The 19,786-nt window shown below is 37.4% G+C and overlaps 1 protein-coding gene across 22 annotated transcripts in view; it reads left to right on the top strand.

The window, feature by feature from the left end:
- Nucleotides 1–19,786, top strand: part of dlg1b (discs large MAGUK scaffold protein 1b) — a 76,069-nt gene that overhangs the window by 15,704 nt on the left and 40,579 nt on the right. For 19 of the 22 annotated variants that reach the window (XM_043223025.1, XM_043223020.1, XM_043223083.1 and 16 more), the window contains one exon: nt 15,602–15,769. In XM_043223025.1, the coding sequence (XP_043078960.1) occupies nt 15,602–15,769 (168 nt within the window). Of the gene's footprint in view, nt 1–8,635; nt 9,340–15,601; nt 15,770–19,786 lie in introns of those variants that run through there. The other 3 variants (XM_043223039.1, XM_043223150.1, XM_043223141.1) reach the window with 3 other exon arrangements.

Here is a 19,786-nt window from a genome sequence, read left to right as displayed (position 1 = left end):
AATTAAGTGCCTTTTGTATGTGTTGTTGATGTTAAGAAAAACTAACCAATAAACCTACAATACTAACATAAGTTGCATTTTAATCCAGATTTAAAGCTTAGATTTAGATTTAAATCAGATTTAAATCAGCTGTGAGGGATTTAATATGAATAAAATCGTTGCTTCTCATGTGCCATAAGTTGTGTTCTTCACTATTCATTTATTTTGAAGCTCATCAAATATTATAAAACACGTGTTACAGCGTAAGGTGAAATGTTTAACTGTCACAATATAGCTACTGTTTTTAGCCTATATTTCACTTTTAATTTGTCTGACCTTGTACTTCATCGCAATCGCAGAAAAAGTGTAAGTACTGAAAGTAAAAGATTAAAATCCTTCCATGTCTTTATGAACAGACTTTCAGATTGCATTTTGCCCAGTTTTATGGAAAAATCAATGATTTCTCATGATCTAGGCATAGCAAAATAGTTGCAATCATGAAAAACCAAGAAAGAAAATAAAACTGCATGGCCTCTTTGGGCTTCTGTTTTTTGATTTAAATAAAATACCTGTCCTGGTTTGAAAAAGACCAATATTTGGAGACACACATTTTTGTTCCACAGAGACCTATTCTTGGGTACAAGGTCCACATTTGCATTTTCAGACAGCCATTGAATAATTTCTACGTGGTGCGCTTTTTAATGCACGTGGCTATATCACTCCCATTATAAGCGACAAAGCTAAGTACCTTGTGGGTTGAAGCAACACCCGTTTAGTTGTCAGACATATTATCCCTATGATCAGTAACGACTTGCTATAATAATGTATTATATTCTACACTGTTCATCATGTACATCACTTTTGTGAATCTCAATATTGTATATTTAACCCAAAGACAAAGTGGATGTTAAAATGTTTAAAAAATGTTAGGCGTGTGAAACCGTTTACTACCCAGTGTTCTTCATGTTTCCTATGATCCAAAACCCTTTATGCAGCTGCAGCCTACACTAGTTCAGAGGCTGCTTCTAGAGGGAAGGGCTAATCACTGTGCGCATCAAATATTTATTCTTACACTGCATTTCAGGACAATCTACAGCGTGATCTATATAAAGACTGCTTTTACACCGTCGGCGTGAGGTGACTGATGGCGGGGCTGCATCTGCTGGGAACACGCTTGAGATCTGCCAAAACACTTTCTCTGTGGGGTGTCTGGATTTCTCTCCTGTACGAGTTGTCACTTTCAAATCTGCACTTGTCAGTCTTTACAGGATGCGAGACACGCTGCTGTGAACAAAATTACATCGCAGCGCAATTTTATGTTGTTTAATCGGTAATTAACACATTTTAAAAAGAATAAAGTTCAGGTTAATTCCTTAAGTTTGGATCATCCTGAAAAGCCTCCTTCGTCCCTGCAATGCGTTTAACAATAGTGAAAAACTATGAAAAACGTTTGATATGAGTTATTACTCTTCCGAGATCCACGCGAGCTTTTTAATGCGGTCTTTAACAAAGTATTAAAGTTAGACCTGGATCGCAACACTGCACGCACCATGCCTCACCGGATGTCTTTTTTTCGATGTTTTCCGGTGCCGACTGAGCTGTAATTAACGATGTCCCGCCACGGACCACATTATATTCAATAGACATCGCGAAAACCATTCATTCGTTTTTAGATAATGACCCGTTTTCTGTTGTGGTTTGGTCTTTGCGCAGAATCCATAAATGCGGGCACGGATTTCTAGAAAGCTTGAGGCTGTTTCCGAGCGCTTTAATTTAAACCGAGTTGATGATCGCGAAGAAGTAAAGGCATTCGCTCTAAGTTGAATCAGTGAGATGTTGGGCACAGCAGCGGGAGTGTGATGCAGCGCGCGCTCTCACTCGCGCGTTTTGGGATCATTTGGAGACATGTGCGGACCTCTCTCTCTCTCCCTCCGTGTGAACTTCATTGACATGGCCAACATGGAAAACAAACATAAACACGTGGATCGCTCTTGTTTTACGCTCGGTCCTTAAGGAATAGCTGTGAACGGATTTAGCGTGATTCTCGTTAAAGAAGAGAGTTGCGAAATGACGTGCTGAGAGGCGCGAGGTCTCTGTCCGGTATGAGAGGATGGACTGCATTTGTATTGTTACAACCAAGGTAAGCGCACTTACTGCGAGCGTCTGAATCAAGGCATTTACCCCGTTTTATCAATGGGAATTCGGTTTATCGGCTGTGTACACACTATAATAACCGTTTTTGGTATTACGTAGGTTAGTTATGGCAGTTTTATGATTGTAACGTGTCCTGTTTGATCACCCTTGAATGCATTACATTTGAGTCATAGCTACAAGCTTTGTGTTGAAAGTCAATATATCTCTGCTCACAAGACAATACAGTGTGACGATGAAAGTTTATAGTGTTTTATTCATTTGCTTTCTTTCGATGATGTTGTTGTTTAACCAACACCGTAATTAAATATTCAAGATTGTCGAGACATTTTAAAAGTTTTAGAATTTGCCATTGGAAAAACTATAGCCCATTTATTGACCGCTTTTCAGTGTCCCTTCAGTGTTCTGTTTTTTCACTATTCCTACATCATCTGTCTGGTTATTTGTTTTTTCTCACCTGGTTTCTTGAAAGAATTATGGCTTGAGACTAAGTTTAAGTCAATGTGCTATTTTTTATTATTTATTTGTTTCACAGCATCCCTATATTTTCAGCCTATTATTTTATTTATTATTTTTATTATTATATATATTATCAGCCTGTCTACAAGCTATGGGGCTGTAGGCATTACATTTTTATTTTCCGTTCATAGTATCCTTAATGTAGCAATGGATACCAATACCAACAGTTTTATAGATGTGCTGCCATTGCATTACATCAATCACTACATCTTCGTGGTTTCTCACTGTATTTTAGTCAAGTAATTTTATTTCCCTATTTAATGTTATTTGTCTGTTAATATATGACTGAACATGCAATGCTGAATTGTTTTTACATTTACCAATACATTAATCATTGTTAATACATTTTTTGCTGTTTTATTTGAGAGAAAGAAAGATGGCAGCAGGATGTCTGGACAACATCTGGCTTTCTGTATGCAAGTCCTTTCTGCCCTGCTTTTCAGTGCTGTTTATCTCAAGGGCCTTGCTGTCATTTATTTTGACCTTTAGGAGGCTGACGTTCTGTCTTTGATCTCTGGCACTGTCTCTTTTAACAGTGGGCTGAAGTGATACTTATTGTTTGATTCATATTGGCCTATGATTAATCAAAACTATATATATTAGTCCATTCTGTAAAAATAAAATTGGGTTACTGTATTTTTAACTGATTTGAGCCATGCAGTGTATTTTATTTAAAAATGAGAAGTAATATCTGTGAAAATACTGCTAGGTAGCGCACAGAATATTGGTTGTTAATGTAACATGTCTTGGGAAACAGGGAAATATGAGGTGGTCATTGTGACTGGCCCAGAACACACGTTATCACCCCTAGTTTGAGATGAAGAACTTGAGCTTTGCAATTTGTGATCATGACTGACTGCCCCCAGTTGCCGCTTTTCTTCTGTTATGCAGAAATGTTAGAAAAGTGATATTACAAGAAGTCCAGACTTTAATCTGGACCTTTGATGACTATGTAAAATAAACTGGATTGCACTGCAGAGTGCAAGCTGCAGCAGTTTATGCTTTGTTTATAAGCAGTTTGGCTCAGCCTGGAGTAACGTATTGCTCTGAACTGAACTCACAAACTGCTGTTTATTTCATTTCTGAAGAGTTTATGGTTATCATTTTTTTTAGCTGCAGCGTACGCTTACATTTATGATCCCTAAATATAGACCACCGAAAAAACATTTCTAAGTAAACCGATAAATAACCTATGAGCTCCTGTTGTCAGAAATGTTGCAGATGAGGCTATTTCTGCACAAGAGAGCAGGGTTTGCGTCCCTGTTTGGGAATTGTCAAAGAGTTCTCACTTTCTGTCTCTTCCCCTCTCTTCCTAACCTCTGACACACCCGCCCCTTGTTCTGAGTGCCTGCTTTTGAGGCGTCACAGAGGATGGGCTCTAGTTGTGTGCAGCGACTGCATGTTTTTTGCATGCATGAGTGCTCATGCTCACGTCTCCTCTGGTCTGTGCCAGCCTTAGGGCATGTCAGACTTGCAGTTAAAAGCACATAGATTTCCATGTGGGCTGTGCATCGACTAGGACAAGCAGAAAGAAGCTCTTTTTGCATACATTCTCAGTTTTCGCTCATAAAGTTTATTATATTATAAGAGTTTAGTATCATTTTCCTCCCTAAACAACTACTAAAACATTTCCATTGCCTGGCCATCAAATTACTGTCGCGATGCATGTGATATTTGCTCATCAACTTTATGCACTCTGAAATGTTTCAATCAGGGCTTACTGTTTATATGCTTTTAATAGTCTATAGGCCTGTTAAATTCAGCAGTGCCGAAGAGCTCTGTAATAAAAACTAGCCATAGACTGGCCTAAGGGATTAAACAGACACAAGTAATTCAACTCATTTGTGCTTGTGTATGCACTGTTTAAATCTGGTTTAGTGGGGCTGTGTGGGAGTCACTGTAGCGTAGCCTACATCAAATGTCACATTATCTCAATCCACGCAAATAAATGACTCATTGGCTTTGATATGGACTGTTGTCCTCTGGGCATTACAGTCTACGCTAATCACTTCTTCCAAATATACAACATTTTTGATGTCAGTCTACCATGACTAGTTCTTGATAATGTCTTATTACGCATTACTCATTAAGCGTATTATGCATTAATATATACTGAAATAAACAATGGAAGCTCGATTATGATCTCAATGTGAAGTGCAGTAATGTATCGTGTGTCCTGTCTCTCAGGTCCCAGTTACTCTTGTCATTTTTATGCATGGTAGTGATGTCAGGCCTTTTCTTTCTCCTTGTGCTTTTATGTTGAATTATGCATTTAGTGGCTCTGCAATAGTATCTCCTCTTCTAAAAATATAATGGTTGTTTTTGGTGACAAGGACCTTCTGGTCAGCTCTGATGGATGGCCTCTGTGTGTTAATATGGTTCACCCAAAAATGAAAAGTACCCAATGTTTTACTCACCCCAAACCATCCTGGCTCTTCAAAGCTTGGTAATGAGGGTGGATAGCAGCCATTATTTTGAAGCTCAGTAAATCGCATATATCCACAAGTATACCCAGAAAACTAACCTGTACGCCTTCGGGGGGTTATCACATGTCCTCTGAAGCAGATTGATGGGTTTTTGTATCAAAAATATTTCTAGTTTTAAAATTTAGAAACTTCTGATTTGACATATGACGTAAGTTTCATCATACGTTGTTAAATAGGTCAGCCGAAAAGCTGGAAATCTGTGTGCTCACGGAAAATAACTTGAGTCAGTTATGTTATCATTTAAAAACTTTTGTTACAAAAACGCATGTACTTGCAGATATATCTGATTTATGGAGATTCAAAATAACGGCCTCTATCCACAAGCATCGCCAAGCTTGGAAAAGCCAGGACACATTTTTAAAAAACTTTGTTTATCTGAAAACCTAGTAAAATAAAATAATTTTCATTTTCAGGTGAACTATTCCTTTAAGGCTGGTGAAGTAATTGTAAAAATGTTTTTTACAAAACCACATTCTAATGTGTGTTTTTTTTTTCACTTCAGCTGTTAGTCCATATGGACCCATAGCTCTCAGTGGAGATGTAGTGTAGCGTGACGAAAGGCGTGGCCACTGCTGTTATGTTATCTACCTAGTAGTGTTAATTTTGTCAGCTATTTTTAGTTTTAGTCTTAGTCCCGTGTTAAATGTGATTGTTCGTTTTTATCACATTTAGTCAACCACAAGGTTTGTGACACAAGTTAATGTTAAAGACACCCATGTTACAAAACACAGCCTATGTCTGTGAAGGTAAACAGCTGGAAAAGAAAATGATCATCGAGAAATTCTTAGTACATTTCAGTACATAGGTACTTGTGCTGTAACACAAGAATGTTTTTGTTAGAATATTTTCCATTCAAAAGTGTAAGAGCTTTAAATCTCTTTCCCCATTTACAGTGGCGCAATAAACTGCAGTATGAAGAGTTGCATCTGGTTGCAACAGTGATTACAGACTTTATTTAGAGACAAAGCAGTTTGTTCAGTAAAGTGCTTAACGCGAAAAAAGAAAAAGCTCTTGACTTTAAGCCTTTGTAACTCTGTATTCGAATATGGCAAGATCATCTATTTGTCTTCATAAGCCTATGCTCGACATCAGACAACATTTTTAGACTAGTCTACAGTGGTTTAGCAGTGTGCATGGTCTGATTGATTAAATTCTTTAATGACTTGGTCATTTGGTAATTGTTAATTTCCATCCCTCTTTTGCATTTTTTATAGCATTGCATACTGAAAATCTTCTTGTAAGGCAGCTTCTTGTAAAGGTGTGTGTGGTTGTGTTGTAATGCACATGCTTGTTTCTAATAGTAAACCAACAAAATAGTACATTGTCTGCTTCTTTTGCGTAAAGTTACATGGAATTTCTCATTGTCATCTTATAAATGCTCTATAAACTCTACAGCAGGTGCAATAGAGCGTATGAAAACTCAGGCTCAAATCATAAGATTCTTGAACTCTGGATACAGTCCACAAGGTGGAGCTGTGTGCATTAATTTCATGCTCCCCAAAGGCAACATACTTTTGTGCTCATCACTGCATCGCTTTCAGGTGAAGATTTGCAATTAAGCCAATTACTTGGTTAGACTGGTGATGCGTTTTACTTGCCTTTTTAAAAAAATAGGAACTTGATTAATACAACAACTTTTTTGTATAGAAGGTGAATATTAAGTCTGCTGTGTCACAGTGTTGGTGAGAATTGTGCTAAATTAGGTTCTCACAATAAGTGCTTATTAGGGGCTGAAATCATGACATGATTCTCTGTAATTATTTGTAGTAAAGCAGGGTATCCTGAAACAGTCAGAACAAACTATAGCTCTTTTTGGAGATAATTAAAAATGGTGTGCTATCCACCATAGCTGCCTAAATAAAACAATATTATAAAGTATTATAGTTCCATAGTTATAAAAAACAAGTAAGTAGACATACAAGTTTTTATATAATTCTTTTTTCCTTTTTTCTTCACAGGTGGTAGCTTTTTTAAACATACTTAAAATAGAAGTCAAGAAACAGTATACTTGAAATCACTGACAAGATGACATTTTCAAGCTATCTGAGATCAGGTTGTTCTAAAGCTTCTCCGCTATCTGCTTATTAGTAGTTGTTGAGCTCTAGTAATTTTCTTAGCTTCTCCCCATTTCTGCTGTCAGAAACCACAGAAGTGATTTTATTCATCTAAATCAACTAAACCTGCTCTCGGAGACCAAGATATTCCAGAGCAGCCAGTACTATATCAAGCTACAATTTGGAATAGGCCATTAATAATGGAGGAAAGCATCAAAATCTCTCTTTTTCCTGAGACTCATGACTCTATGCCCAGTGTCTTGAGTAATGAATATTACCCAGAAATTCTGTGTAGCCACAGAAATAGCAGTCTAAAATAAGACTAATTGCATCCATAAATTTGTTCTTTTCAGAGAGCAGTGTGTCATATGTGTCTTTATGATGCAGCATACGAGCATTCGGGTGATCGGTAGCCCTGAATGGAGTTTGCCATTAGTCGTGTTGCACACTGAGTGACGCATACATATAACGGGAACGGCAGGATCTGAGTCACACTTGGACAGTGAGGCACGCTGACAGCCGAAGTAACATAAAATGGGGGTAATTGATGCTAGTTGTACTACTAGCTTGGAGCCCTTTGACATTTGCACAATTTGTAAATATGCATGAGAGAAGAATCTCAAAGATTTTAAGGAAATTGAAAGAATTGTACAGCAAAATGTACAATATTGGCTTGATTTTATTCTAGGATTGCTGCACTGACAGGATATAGCACATGTATGCGCACGTTGTGTACGAACAGGATCTCATTAGCGTTAAGGATTAGATTAGTGTGTATGGCAGCATTTTGCTACATCCCTTTTAGCTTGACTGCTGATTTAAAATTTTCCCGAAGCAAAGTCATGGGAGAGATTTTTGTCATTGCAGACCATCCCCCATGTTGCTGCCTCTTATTGCCCAATGACCCGAGTGGTTCATCCAGTGCGAATGTTCCACGGACATCTTAATCAAATGGGGAAAAAATAGACTACAGTAAAGCTCAAGGAGCTCTCTGTCTGGCCCTGTCACGGTCCACTTTCTCTATCGTATGGATTCCGTCCAGAAATGGCACCGTTCTCAGAAGGTCACAGCCAGACTGTCCAGTCAGCTGCCAATGACATTCTGTCATCTTATTGGCCAGTCTCTGAGCTCCCCCTCCCCCTGCACTTTTTCTCTCCTCCATGTAAACGTGCAGGAAGCCACTCCATTAATGCTCCTCCTCCTCCATGCAAGACTGTGCTCCCTGAGGATGTTCATTTGCTGTTCCTCTCACTGGTAACTGCTTTAGCTTTTTTCCTTCCCCTCAGTCTATCGGGTGACGTAGAGCACCCACACTGAGGATGAGACAGAGAGAGACTCAACCCAACTCCTGTCTGACGAAGCCCATGTGACAAACACCACGCGCTGCAACAGCTTTACCGTCCCCTCCCTCCCTTCCTCCCCTCACATCTCTCCTCCTCTTCCCTCGTTCTCCTCACAACTCACTGCGTTGCACTCACTGTGCCGTTCTTCACCTCTCTTTTGGGAAACAAGGAGGTTGTCTGGTGTCTTGTGTGATGGAGAAGATTTAACTAGAAGAGCCGAAAGCTTGTACTTTCTTTCAAGCAGCATGGCTCCTGCAAGGCCTCCGTGTAAACATCTCCACCACCGTGACTGACAGCCGAGAGGTCGCCGGTCAAGAAGGAGAAGTACAGAACATTGGTAGAGCGAGAGGAAGGTGGAGAGACAGATTCTTCCTTTCCAAGCAAGTGAAGCAGAAGAAGAACGGCACTGAGAGACAGCGGAATACCGAAGCTGTGGTGACGGAGAGGGGGGCGTGTGGAAAACTCGCTGGATGAAGGAAGCACACTGGCTGTCCCTTCCCTGGCGTGATGGAGTGAGACGAGGAATGAGGGTGGATGGTGAGAGCGGGCAGCAGCAGCAGCAGTGGAGGGGCAGGAGGAGGAGGAGGTGCGGGGGGAGGTGGTGGAGCAGGAGGTGGCCGGAGAGGAAGGAGCAAGTATCGCTCGCGGAGGCGAGTCTCCGGCTCTTCGCTGGCTGATCGGCTCAGCTGTCACAGTGGCGAGAAAATGTCACCCAGCATTAAGAAGTTGGACTGTTTCTCGCCCATGCTGTGCCACTGCAAAGTGGCCTGTACGAACAGCACCATCTCACTCATGTTTGGATGCAAGGTGGGTTGTGGAGCTCTCTGCTCACTTTCTCTGCTTTGCTTTGTGTCAGAGCTAGAGGACAGACTGTGAGAATCTGTCCAGAATGTGCATCCAGGTGTTGCTGCCAAAATTGTCTTCTGTACAGCTGCCAAAAAAAAAAAAAACTATGGCACATACAGTCAACTTGATGAGATAAGAGAAGTTGAGTCCAAAAGTAGGGATATTCTCACAGAATTGAGAAAACACGGCCATGTTTCCAACTTGAAGATGTGTATATGAATGTGTAGGGGAAGGTGCAAACATAGGGTCTTAACTTTTAAGTTACTTTTTTTATGACAAGTCAAGTGTAGAAATTAAAGTGGGATGAGGGCATGACACAGGTTCCATCTGGATCACAACAGCTCTTATGTAGACCTTATTAACATGAGCTTATGAAAGCTGAATTTATAATTACAAAAAAATTTGTTCCATGTCACATCTTAAGACATATCTACTTTCGGAAGGTATTTTATGTTAACTACCAGCATGTTTACAACTGCTCGACTGCTGGTATTAGGGCTGTTGATACACGTCAAGGGTGTCTTTCCTCTATTCACAGCCCTTTCTCTTTTAATCAGTCATTGGCTTATCTCTGCTCTTACTGTAGTTAACACTCTGCTTACCAGTAATCACTCTCTATACACTGATGGAGATTGCACACATTTCATTGTATTAGCTCAGGGTAAAGCCTATGTGTGCTTAATGAGAGCATGTCACACAGTAATGCGTTAGCTCTGGCATTATCCGAGCACAAGAACCTCCTTAGCAAACACTTACAGAATCTCACGTATGAAACTTCTTCATTTTTATACTATAAATTGCTTGTTACAGCATGATTGTGAACTATTATTTGTGTGCATGATTGTGGTGAATCGATTTTGTCTTAATTGCTTTTTTTGTAACAATCAAGCCTATGGAGGGATAATTAATTTAAATGATTATATAATCACTCGATAAACAGAAGTCTTTGGAATAGTTTAACCAGCAACCTTTGGCCTCTGGCATGATTACTGCCTGTATGGGTGCCGTATGGCATCAATGCCACCATGGCATTAACTTCTCAAATCCTTGATGCAAAGCCCATAGGATTACATGTCATCTGCTCTGCTCAGGATTGACATTTGGAATTGGAATTCATTGTCAATTGATAAAAAGGTTAAAAACATGTATTTTTCTTTGAGTGAAAACTTGAAGTACTGCAAGATCATTGTGAACTTTATTCTTGAAAACAGTGTATTTTTAAGCAGAACCTTAGTGTAACATAACAGCCAATGCGATTAGCTTCTATAGGTGGTTAAAAGATAATTTTGAAACGCATAAATACGATATTGGTTCAAACATGGAAAAGTTGTTTTTAGGTCATCTTTAAGCAAAGACTGTCTTAAACGACCTAAGACATTTCTTTGATTAAACTGGAGGGGAAACAGCAGTGTGACAGTGATGTATGAAGGAGCCTATGCTGGGTGTTGGACTGCTGCTCCTGTAAATACTAATTTCTTAGTCAATCGTCCTTTGTTCCAGAACATGCTGGTTGAATGCACAGCTTCTATTTTTAGTTTCTTAAAGAAAACGTGGAAGGTTATGATGGCTTTGGTAGGTTTCTTGTCTCTATTGCTCTCTATTTCTGCCATGATCCATTGATGTAATAATGGCAAGTCAAGTTATCCATCTAAATTTGACAGGGGCATAACACCTCACACTCATAGCTAAACCAAAGAGAAACCCATACAATTGCCACTATCTCTGTGTAGTCCAATTTCTCTGGTCTACTGCTCACAAATTCTCCTTGCGGCCTCAGATAGATACAGGCTGGCACATTGGGCAGATCTCAGATTGGACTAGATTGATCGAAACTAGTCATTTCTCTGTACTCAGTGTCATTTTCTTGATGACAGGAAGGGCAACATATGAAAGAATAGTGGCTGTGCAGAGGAGCTTATGCTGCTCTCTAGACTGTCAGATTGACAGCACAGTTTTAGCATCTGATCACACAGATGGGATGATTGCCCAAATGCCATGTCATGTCTCCCCAGATTTTGTTGTTAGAACCATTTCCAATGATTCTCCTAAAAAACTGGAGTCCACAACTTGGGAAGATTTAGTTACAGGCAATAACTAACACTGTCGCTTTACGACATTGCCATACTGTCACCATGTATTAACAGCAGGACAGCACTTATCTTTGGGGGATAATGCATTTAGACAAATGTAGAGCTAAAATGCATTGTTACTGTTATAAGGAATTATACATATTTGATTGTGTGTTTACATGTGAAATATGAACATTTGAAATGTTACATCATGCAGATTCAAATGGGTCAAATCCACCCCCTTATTGTTTTAGCATTGTCACTGGATGCTTCACTATATTATTAAGTAGTAAAGAGTCTGTCTCCTGTATTTCTTATTTTTTATCCTGGGGTCACGGTTTGATATGATTTCAGTACAATAGAGAAGAAAACAACAAATACTACGCTCTGTAAAATTTCGGCAGGTGTGGTTGCAGGACTTCTACCGTAAAAAATATGATTACAGTGTTTTATGTTTTACAGTTTAAACTTAAATTTTCAGTTAAATACTGTAATTTTATTAACTAATACAATATTAATGTACCAACATATTGCATTGTTCTGTTTTGTACCTTTTAAATACACTGGCAGTACGCAGGGAATTCTAGGAATGTTAATTTATGTTTTTTTTTTTCTGTTAAAATCACTGTAATTTTTTTATGGGGAAAAAATTATATATTTTTTTCACCAATATATGAAAATACAAAATATATGCCATATATAATCTGTAGTACTTATACGTATAGAATAAATTCTTAAAATATATTAGATTTAGTTAACAGATGAACAAGGGGGAAAGTGATAGGTAACATAGGCTGAGATTCAGTTAGTTTTTGTGATATGCTTAATTTGTTTACAGAAAGGAAACTCAAACGGCAGAAAGCGACATCCTTTGATCTGTTTTCTTTATTTCATAAAAGCACAGTGTATGAAACAAATAAAAGCAGACCTGCGATGCCTTATAAGACAATAAGTGTTTAAAGTAAGGATACAGTTGAAGTGGTCGTGTCAGTGGGTGCTCATACACGCACAGCAATCTTGACAGAGCAGTTAGTACTTTATCAAAATACAGTCAACCAAACAAAAGTCAGTGCACCTGCCTCTGTCACCATTGGGACACATCTGAAGTTCAAAACTTTTAATTTACATAATAAATAATAGCTTAGCATTCAGATACGTTAACATTGCAAATATGAAAACAAATACTTTTTCAAGTATGCAACATGAAATTTTAACCTGTGGTTAAAGCATTTCATCTTTTACTGACAAATTGCCACAGAAAGCAGATTATTGCAGTGTATGTTCTTATTTAAAGCTGAGAATATTAGCAAAATGTGCAGAGGTGGAAACTGGATTCAAAAACTAGAGTCAGATTGGATCCCAGTTTGCAGAGATGAAGTATCCAGTGTATCCCAGGAAAGCTCCAAATCGAATAGTGTGCTGCTTACCTCAGCCACAGAGGACCATGACTCAATAGTGAGTGGTCGTGGTTGCCAGGAGATCCTCCTCCTCATGCTCTCATCAGGGAAGACTGCGAGCTCTCCTCTTGTATCATGTGCTTCCGCCTACATGCTCTACACATTGAACACCTACAAATCAGTCTTAATGATAGCAATTCTTTATACTGGTCTTGCTGATATTTCCATTTATGGATGTTAGAGGAAAATTACATAACATGGCGGCATTGTTAGGGAAAGACTTGTGGCCAGATTCACAAAGAAAAAGCTATGTCTTTGGACACCTCTATGACTTTTAAATGTTGACGAGGCTTAGTCACAGTGCATTGTGTAATTGGATTGCTTACTGTGAGTTATAGGTTGAGCAGTGTTTAGAAGAACAGTTTAGAAATTCCATCTTAAATGTTTCTGCTGAAGTATTAAGTAATTTAAATTTAAACTCAAATGTAAATATTCAAGTGTTTCACGTCAGTGTTACAATTTTCTGGAATTTATGTACATATTGAAATCTTAAAGTACACTAAACAGACACAATTGTGTTCTTTCAAGCGTTTTGATACCAGGAACCCCCTTCCTAAAATATAATAGGCAGGTGTTTTATGCATAAATATAATGTACGCTTAAAACATGCTAACATAAAGTTAATGTTCCATAAAATGAGAAATAAATAATGTTCTAAATTTAGCAATCCAAAAAAATTATATGGAACTCACAGCACCCTCTTGTGGTCTCATGGGGGTTCTTTAAACTCTAGTTTGACAATCTGTGGTTATACATTGTGTATTTCAGGTCTATGTTAAAATAAATGGACAACACAATATTTTCTTGACATAATTTCTTTATTGTGCCTTTGACCATGTAATGAAGAAAGAAGTAATGTATGTTCACATTTTGCAAAGATAAGTGATGGCACTGGAAATAATGTAAAAATAGGACGATAAGCCTAACATTCTGATAGATGATTTTTAATAAGCAAATGCAATAATGTAGAGTCTGAGTTAAGATTGTTATCTAGGTTGACCTCAAGCTCATTATTACATTTTCCAGAACATTCTAGTTCTAGAACATTTCTCTTATTTTTAGTTGCTTTTCAGTGTAAATTCCTAATTGCTTTTTTTTAAGCAAATACTTAAATGTATGCTGGTAAACCAGCACAACTGAGCCTTGTGCTAGCTTTAAATGAGGCTGCTTGAATCACTGGCTTACCTATAGTGAGAAGTAGTCTGTATCTGATAGACCTGTTGCCATAGCAACTGTGGCCATCCTCCGCCTCTGTGGAAACCGCTCATCAGCTACCTTTCTGTGTAAGCAAGTGCCACTGTTTAGAGGAAGGGAAACCCATTCATTGTCATTTGAAAGCATTACTGTAGTGCAAGGGTATGTATGGTTTGAGAGTTTTCTGTGTTTCTAGAATTAAAATGTGGATAAATGGAGCTGGCTACAACATATATTATACTTAAGTATATTGCCTAATTTTCACCTAAAATTAAAAACGAGATAGTATAATTTATTTACTTATTTATTTGTTTATTTTTATTTATTTTCGTATTTTGTACGATTTTCATTTTATCTAGACACAGTGATAATATTGTAAAATAGAGTATAATATTAATGAATCTTTTTGGAACACCTTTGAAGAATGCTGATGCTGCTTTTTCCCATGCAAAAAAAAAATTATACAGCATCAGGATCTTTCAGGCTGTAACAAGGACAAAAATGCACAATCCAAGAAGTCTCTACATATTTATATTTGGTTAATTCTTGGGTCCAAGTCATCCTGGGTATCCTGCGTCTTCTGAATAGTCATTACAGTGTGTCTCTACTTTAAGTCAAAGCTTCACATATTTTAGTATTAAAGTGTATGCCACCCTTAAAAAAACAAATTTCTTTTCTATCATTTTGCACTGACTATGTGGTTACTATAGTGAACTAAAACACCAGTCTTTAAGATCTTCCATATTTAAATATTTATGATTTGTTTATAAAAGTCTAAGATATCTGCTCTGTTCCACTTTGTTGCCTACTTTGTAGACTTCTAAGGCAGCATCCTACCAATTTTACTATTTTTTTTAAACTCCCGGGTATTGAATAAAAATAAGCGTAGGATATTTCTTTTGTTGGTATACATTTTGGAGTAATTTTTTGTCATAATGTGTTTTGAGATTGACTTTTGAGAGAGAGACCAAAATGGACTATTATGCAGCATAATTAAAGGAATATTTCACCCAAAAATGTACGTTTTGTCACCTTCAAGTAGTTCCAAAGCTTTATGAATTTCCTTGTTCAATTGAACACAAAAGATATTTTGAAAAAAGTTTGTAACCAGGCTGTTTTGGTCGTTTTATGGAAGTGAGTGGTGACCAAAAACAGCCTGGTTATAGAACTGAACAGCCTATATAGAAGAACAGAAATTATTACAGGTTTGGTACTATTTGAGGGTGAGTAAACAATGACAGAATTTTCATTCTAGTTTGATTCACATTTTAGGGTGAACCATTCCTTTAAGTACCTTTTAGAACAACTTTCAAATCAGACATGTGGCTTGAAAATCTGCCTCTGTAGGATTCTTACTGGGTTTTGGAATAGGTTTTTTTTTTGTGTGAATGCAGTTCACCAAACAGGTGTCAAAGGGAAACTAAGACCTCAAAAGGTATCAAATCTCCTTATAACATGGTATTCATCTAATCTTGTCTAACTGGTCTCTGTTGTTCTCTGTAGAAATACAGACACCATGATGAAGACACAGGATCTCCACAGGAGCAGAGTTCCCCCCAGCTCACCGATGAGGCTCCTGGGCCAGAGCTGGTCCAAGTGGCTGAGAAGAGCCTCTCCCAGATTGAGAACGTCCACGGTTACGTGGCACATGCACATATCTCCCCAATGAAGGTAGGTCCTGGTCTTAGAATCTAGATTTCCTGATCAGTTCACATGTTTTAACATTTGCTGTGTTGTCGATCACCTCATGTCCAAAATTCTACCATGCAGATTGTTGTAACTTTGATTACCTCACTCCTTACATACACAGCAGACAAACACGCTGTAGGTTTTGGAATGTTTTTCCTTCCTTGCATTATTTCAAGAAAACAGTCAGTACAACTTTGTTCTCTTTCTTTACCACGTGCAATCAAAATGAATATTTTTTCTTAAGCATACCATTAGGTTAGGCTAAAAAATTGTCATTCAATCAATAGGATTATAGGCTCTTAATCCACCAATGCACTTGGTTCAGTGGAAATCTCATTATTGGTGTGCACAGTGCTTTATAACACAGAGGGGTTTGCAGGGCCCACAGGCTAATTTATAACTTGTTATATTGCTGAATTGACATCGATTAGTATGACTGGCATAGTGGATACAAAGACATGTATTGCTGCCATCACATTTTTCAAAGATATAACATTTATACACAAAACATGGAACATGTATTTGATGTTTTTAGTTTTGAATGGTACATTATTAGTTCATGACATTTACTAAATGTAGTTGCAAACCTGTATCGTCGACTTAATTCTTAGGTTAAAAATGAAGAGAAAAAAAGCAAAAAAGTGGTTCATATTATCTAATCTCATATAACTCTTCTCTATATAACTCTTCTAAAATATCAAATAAAGACTGAAGTGTAGTTTGCTACTCATTGACAAATTGTTTTTCTTTTTCACACAAAAAGTGTTTTTGTAGCTCCATAAAATTATGGTTGAACCCTTGATGTCACATGGATTATTTTACTGATATCCTTTACTACATTTCTGGACCTTGTTTGTGTAAGGACAATTGCTGTCTATGGGCATCAAAAAATATCTTTTAATTTGGGTTTAGTTTTTGGGAGAACTAACCCTTTAAAGTTGACACATTAAAGTAATTTAAGAAACTTACAAATACCAATTCTGCTTGCTGAGTGGAAGGCAGTAGGGTAACTGTTTCCAGAGACTATGAATTTTCTGTGTGGTGGAAAGTAGTTATGTATGTGTGAACATTTACAAGCGCTCGTCCTGCTCCTGTTGTGCTCCAGTGCTCTCTTTTGCCTTTAGATTTATGATCCCACAGCTCCCCCTCAGTCCTGATCAGAACCTAAGCCAGAAGCCGGCACACAACAAACCTCAGATGAGAAATAATACCTGCCACTTTTCATAACCTTTACTGCTCACACTTAAACTGGCACCTTTTCATTCCTTCAGCCCTTTCACAACCTGCCATCCATCTCAGACACACCCTTACAGTACAGTTATGGCCAAGGCTTATCTGTAAGTCACCTCCTCATCTCCTCAGAGACCCTTTAAACATCACCCAACCCTTCCCCGTATTCTCGTATTTTAACTTTTTATACACATATTTTGATTAAGGTGATTAATTTATTATTTTATCATTTTTATTTATATAGCGCTTTTAACAACACAGGTTGTATCAAAGCACTGAACAGTATAAAGTAGAAGAATCCAATGATAGGGATGTATAATGACGAGATTGAACAATTTTTTATTAAATGCAGAGACGGTCTCTGTAATCAATTCAACGATAATCACTAGAAGTTAAGTGTCCCCAACGAAGCAATCCAGAGGTGACAGCGGCAAGGAACCAAAACCCCATTCATACAGAATGGAGAAAAAAAGACTCAGTTGGGGCCAGTTCTCCTCTGACCAGACGCCCAGCACTTAACTTACAGTTAAATTTTAAACACAGCTGTGTCAGATATTGTAAGTGACTTAGTGTGTGTGTGTGTGTATGTGCATCAGGATCTGGTAATCTGTCCACCGTGCACATCTAGGTGTTCTGGTCTCTAATGAACATAATCTCTGGGTACTGAGCCACCATCTAATCTGGATACAAACTGTGAAACAGATTAAGAAAGAAACAAGACTAATATTAGCATAGACGCCATTCTTTTTATGATGTCACAAGTACATCGTGTTTTAGGAGTAGTGTTCCCGGCTCCAGCTGATCTAATTAATGCAGCCTAAAAATCCTTTAACGGATTTGAATAATAAAAGTGTGTTGGTGTGTTATGTGTAGGCTAGGTTAATCTAGATTTAAACTGACTGAGTGTGTCTGCTTCCTGAACAAAGTTAGGGAGATTGTTCCAGAGTTTAGGTACTAGATAGGAAAAGGATCTGATCTATCGATTTAGATATTCTAGGTATTATCAAATGGCCAGAGTTTTGAGAACACAGTGGATGTGCAGGACTATAATGTGATAAGAGCTCGCTCAAATGTTGAGGATCTAAACCATTCAGAGCTTTATAGGTAATTAATAAGATATTAAAATCTATCCGATTTGGGATAGGGATTTTGATAGGGTGCAGTGTTGACAGAACCGGGCTAATATGATCATACTTCCTAGTTCTAGTAAGGACTGTAGCTGCTGCGTTTTGGACTAGCTGAAGTTTGTTTATCAACCACCCAATAAAGCATTACAATAATCTAACCTAGAGGTCATAAACGCATGAATTAATATTTCCGCATTGGATGTTGAAATCATAGGTCGTAATTTAGATATTTTTAAGACGGAAAAACACAGTTTTACATATGCTGGAAACATAATTTTTGAAGGAAAGATTGCTTTAAACAGCACTCCTTATCTGGCTCTTTTTATTAATGTTGTAACCATTTCAAACATTGTGGTGGATGTTTCTACTAAATAGAGCTTACATGATTAGTCGTTTTTGATTATTCAACATTTGATGATGTTGTCAAAAACAAAAAAACAAACTTATTGAATACTCATATGACCCAGTGTGAAGGCCTGCAATAATGCAGTTTGACCAGCCTGTGTCTGTAGCACAAAACTAATTCAGGCCACCCAATGCACTTTGCTCTAACAAAAGAGCGAGATAGACTGGCACATTTCTGGATAAAGTGAGAATTAAGTTTTATTTTTATTACATTTTTTTTGTTTCAAATAGAGATTGTGATTTGATACTATTTTGATATATATTAATAATATATTAAACATTTTAATATGTATTTCAAAACCTATTTAATATACCTATTTTTAATATTAGGATGATGATTAAATTCACAAATGTGCAGAAGAAAAAAAACATAAAACACTATCTCATAGTTCGCTACTGTCTTATGACTCTCTTAAGGTTTGTATGTTTCTTAAAGTATAATAATTTCAGGTTAGTTCAAGTTGTAAAATTTCATGTGATGCATTTTTCTATTTGACAAGTAATAATTCATGATATTGATAGGATAAAGGTGCTGTGATGGTATAAAAATTGTAACATGAAATACATTATACATACTGTATATTTCTAAACATTGGTACTCATTTCATTTTTATAATTTCATTTTTTATTTAATTCCTTTTTTTAATATGTAGTGTGGACACTCTCAGGTATTGTTGCCCCTGTAATTTCTCATTTAACAGTTTTATAAGGATACTTTGTGAGTAGGATATTTAGAGGATAGTTCATCTGTGGTGGACTCTATTGCCACCCTGTGTTGTATAATAGTCATTGCAGGTGTACATGCTGCTTCTAGTGATCATGTATCAACATAAATACCTTTGCTATGTGTTTATGCACTACAGTGATAATTCACTCACCAAAAATGAAAATGGTCGTCATTTTAGTTGTATGAATTTCATACTTTTGCTGAACCTTAAGTAAGTTATTTTAATAGAGATATTTTAAAGTCAGGATTTCAGATTATTTATTATGTTTGTGAACTGTAATGTTCAAGTGTTCTTAATGGTTTTCATGGAGCTGGGAATGATATCGGCAAGGTCCATTTAGGCTATAGGCTTACATTCCTTAGGTTTACATAGTCTTTTCATAAATGTATTTTGTGTTGGACTTTTGTCTTCATGCTCCTCATAGTTGCTGTTTGGGATTATGGTTTTCTTCCTGTTGATTTTTTTTCTATATATTTATATGGTATGTTTTTCATCAACTTAAGCATCCT

Source organism: Puntigrus tetrazona, chromosome 2 (assembly GCF_018831695.1).
Source record: "Puntigrus tetrazona isolate hp1 chromosome 2, ASM1883169v1, whole genome shotgun sequence".
In the NCBI taxonomy this organism is placed as follows: Eukaryota; Metazoa; Chordata; class Actinopteri; order Cypriniformes; family Cyprinidae; genus Puntigrus; species Puntigrus tetrazona.
The sequence above is the reverse complement of the archived record's forward strand: the minus strand, read 5'-3'. Positions and strand labels throughout refer to the sequence as shown.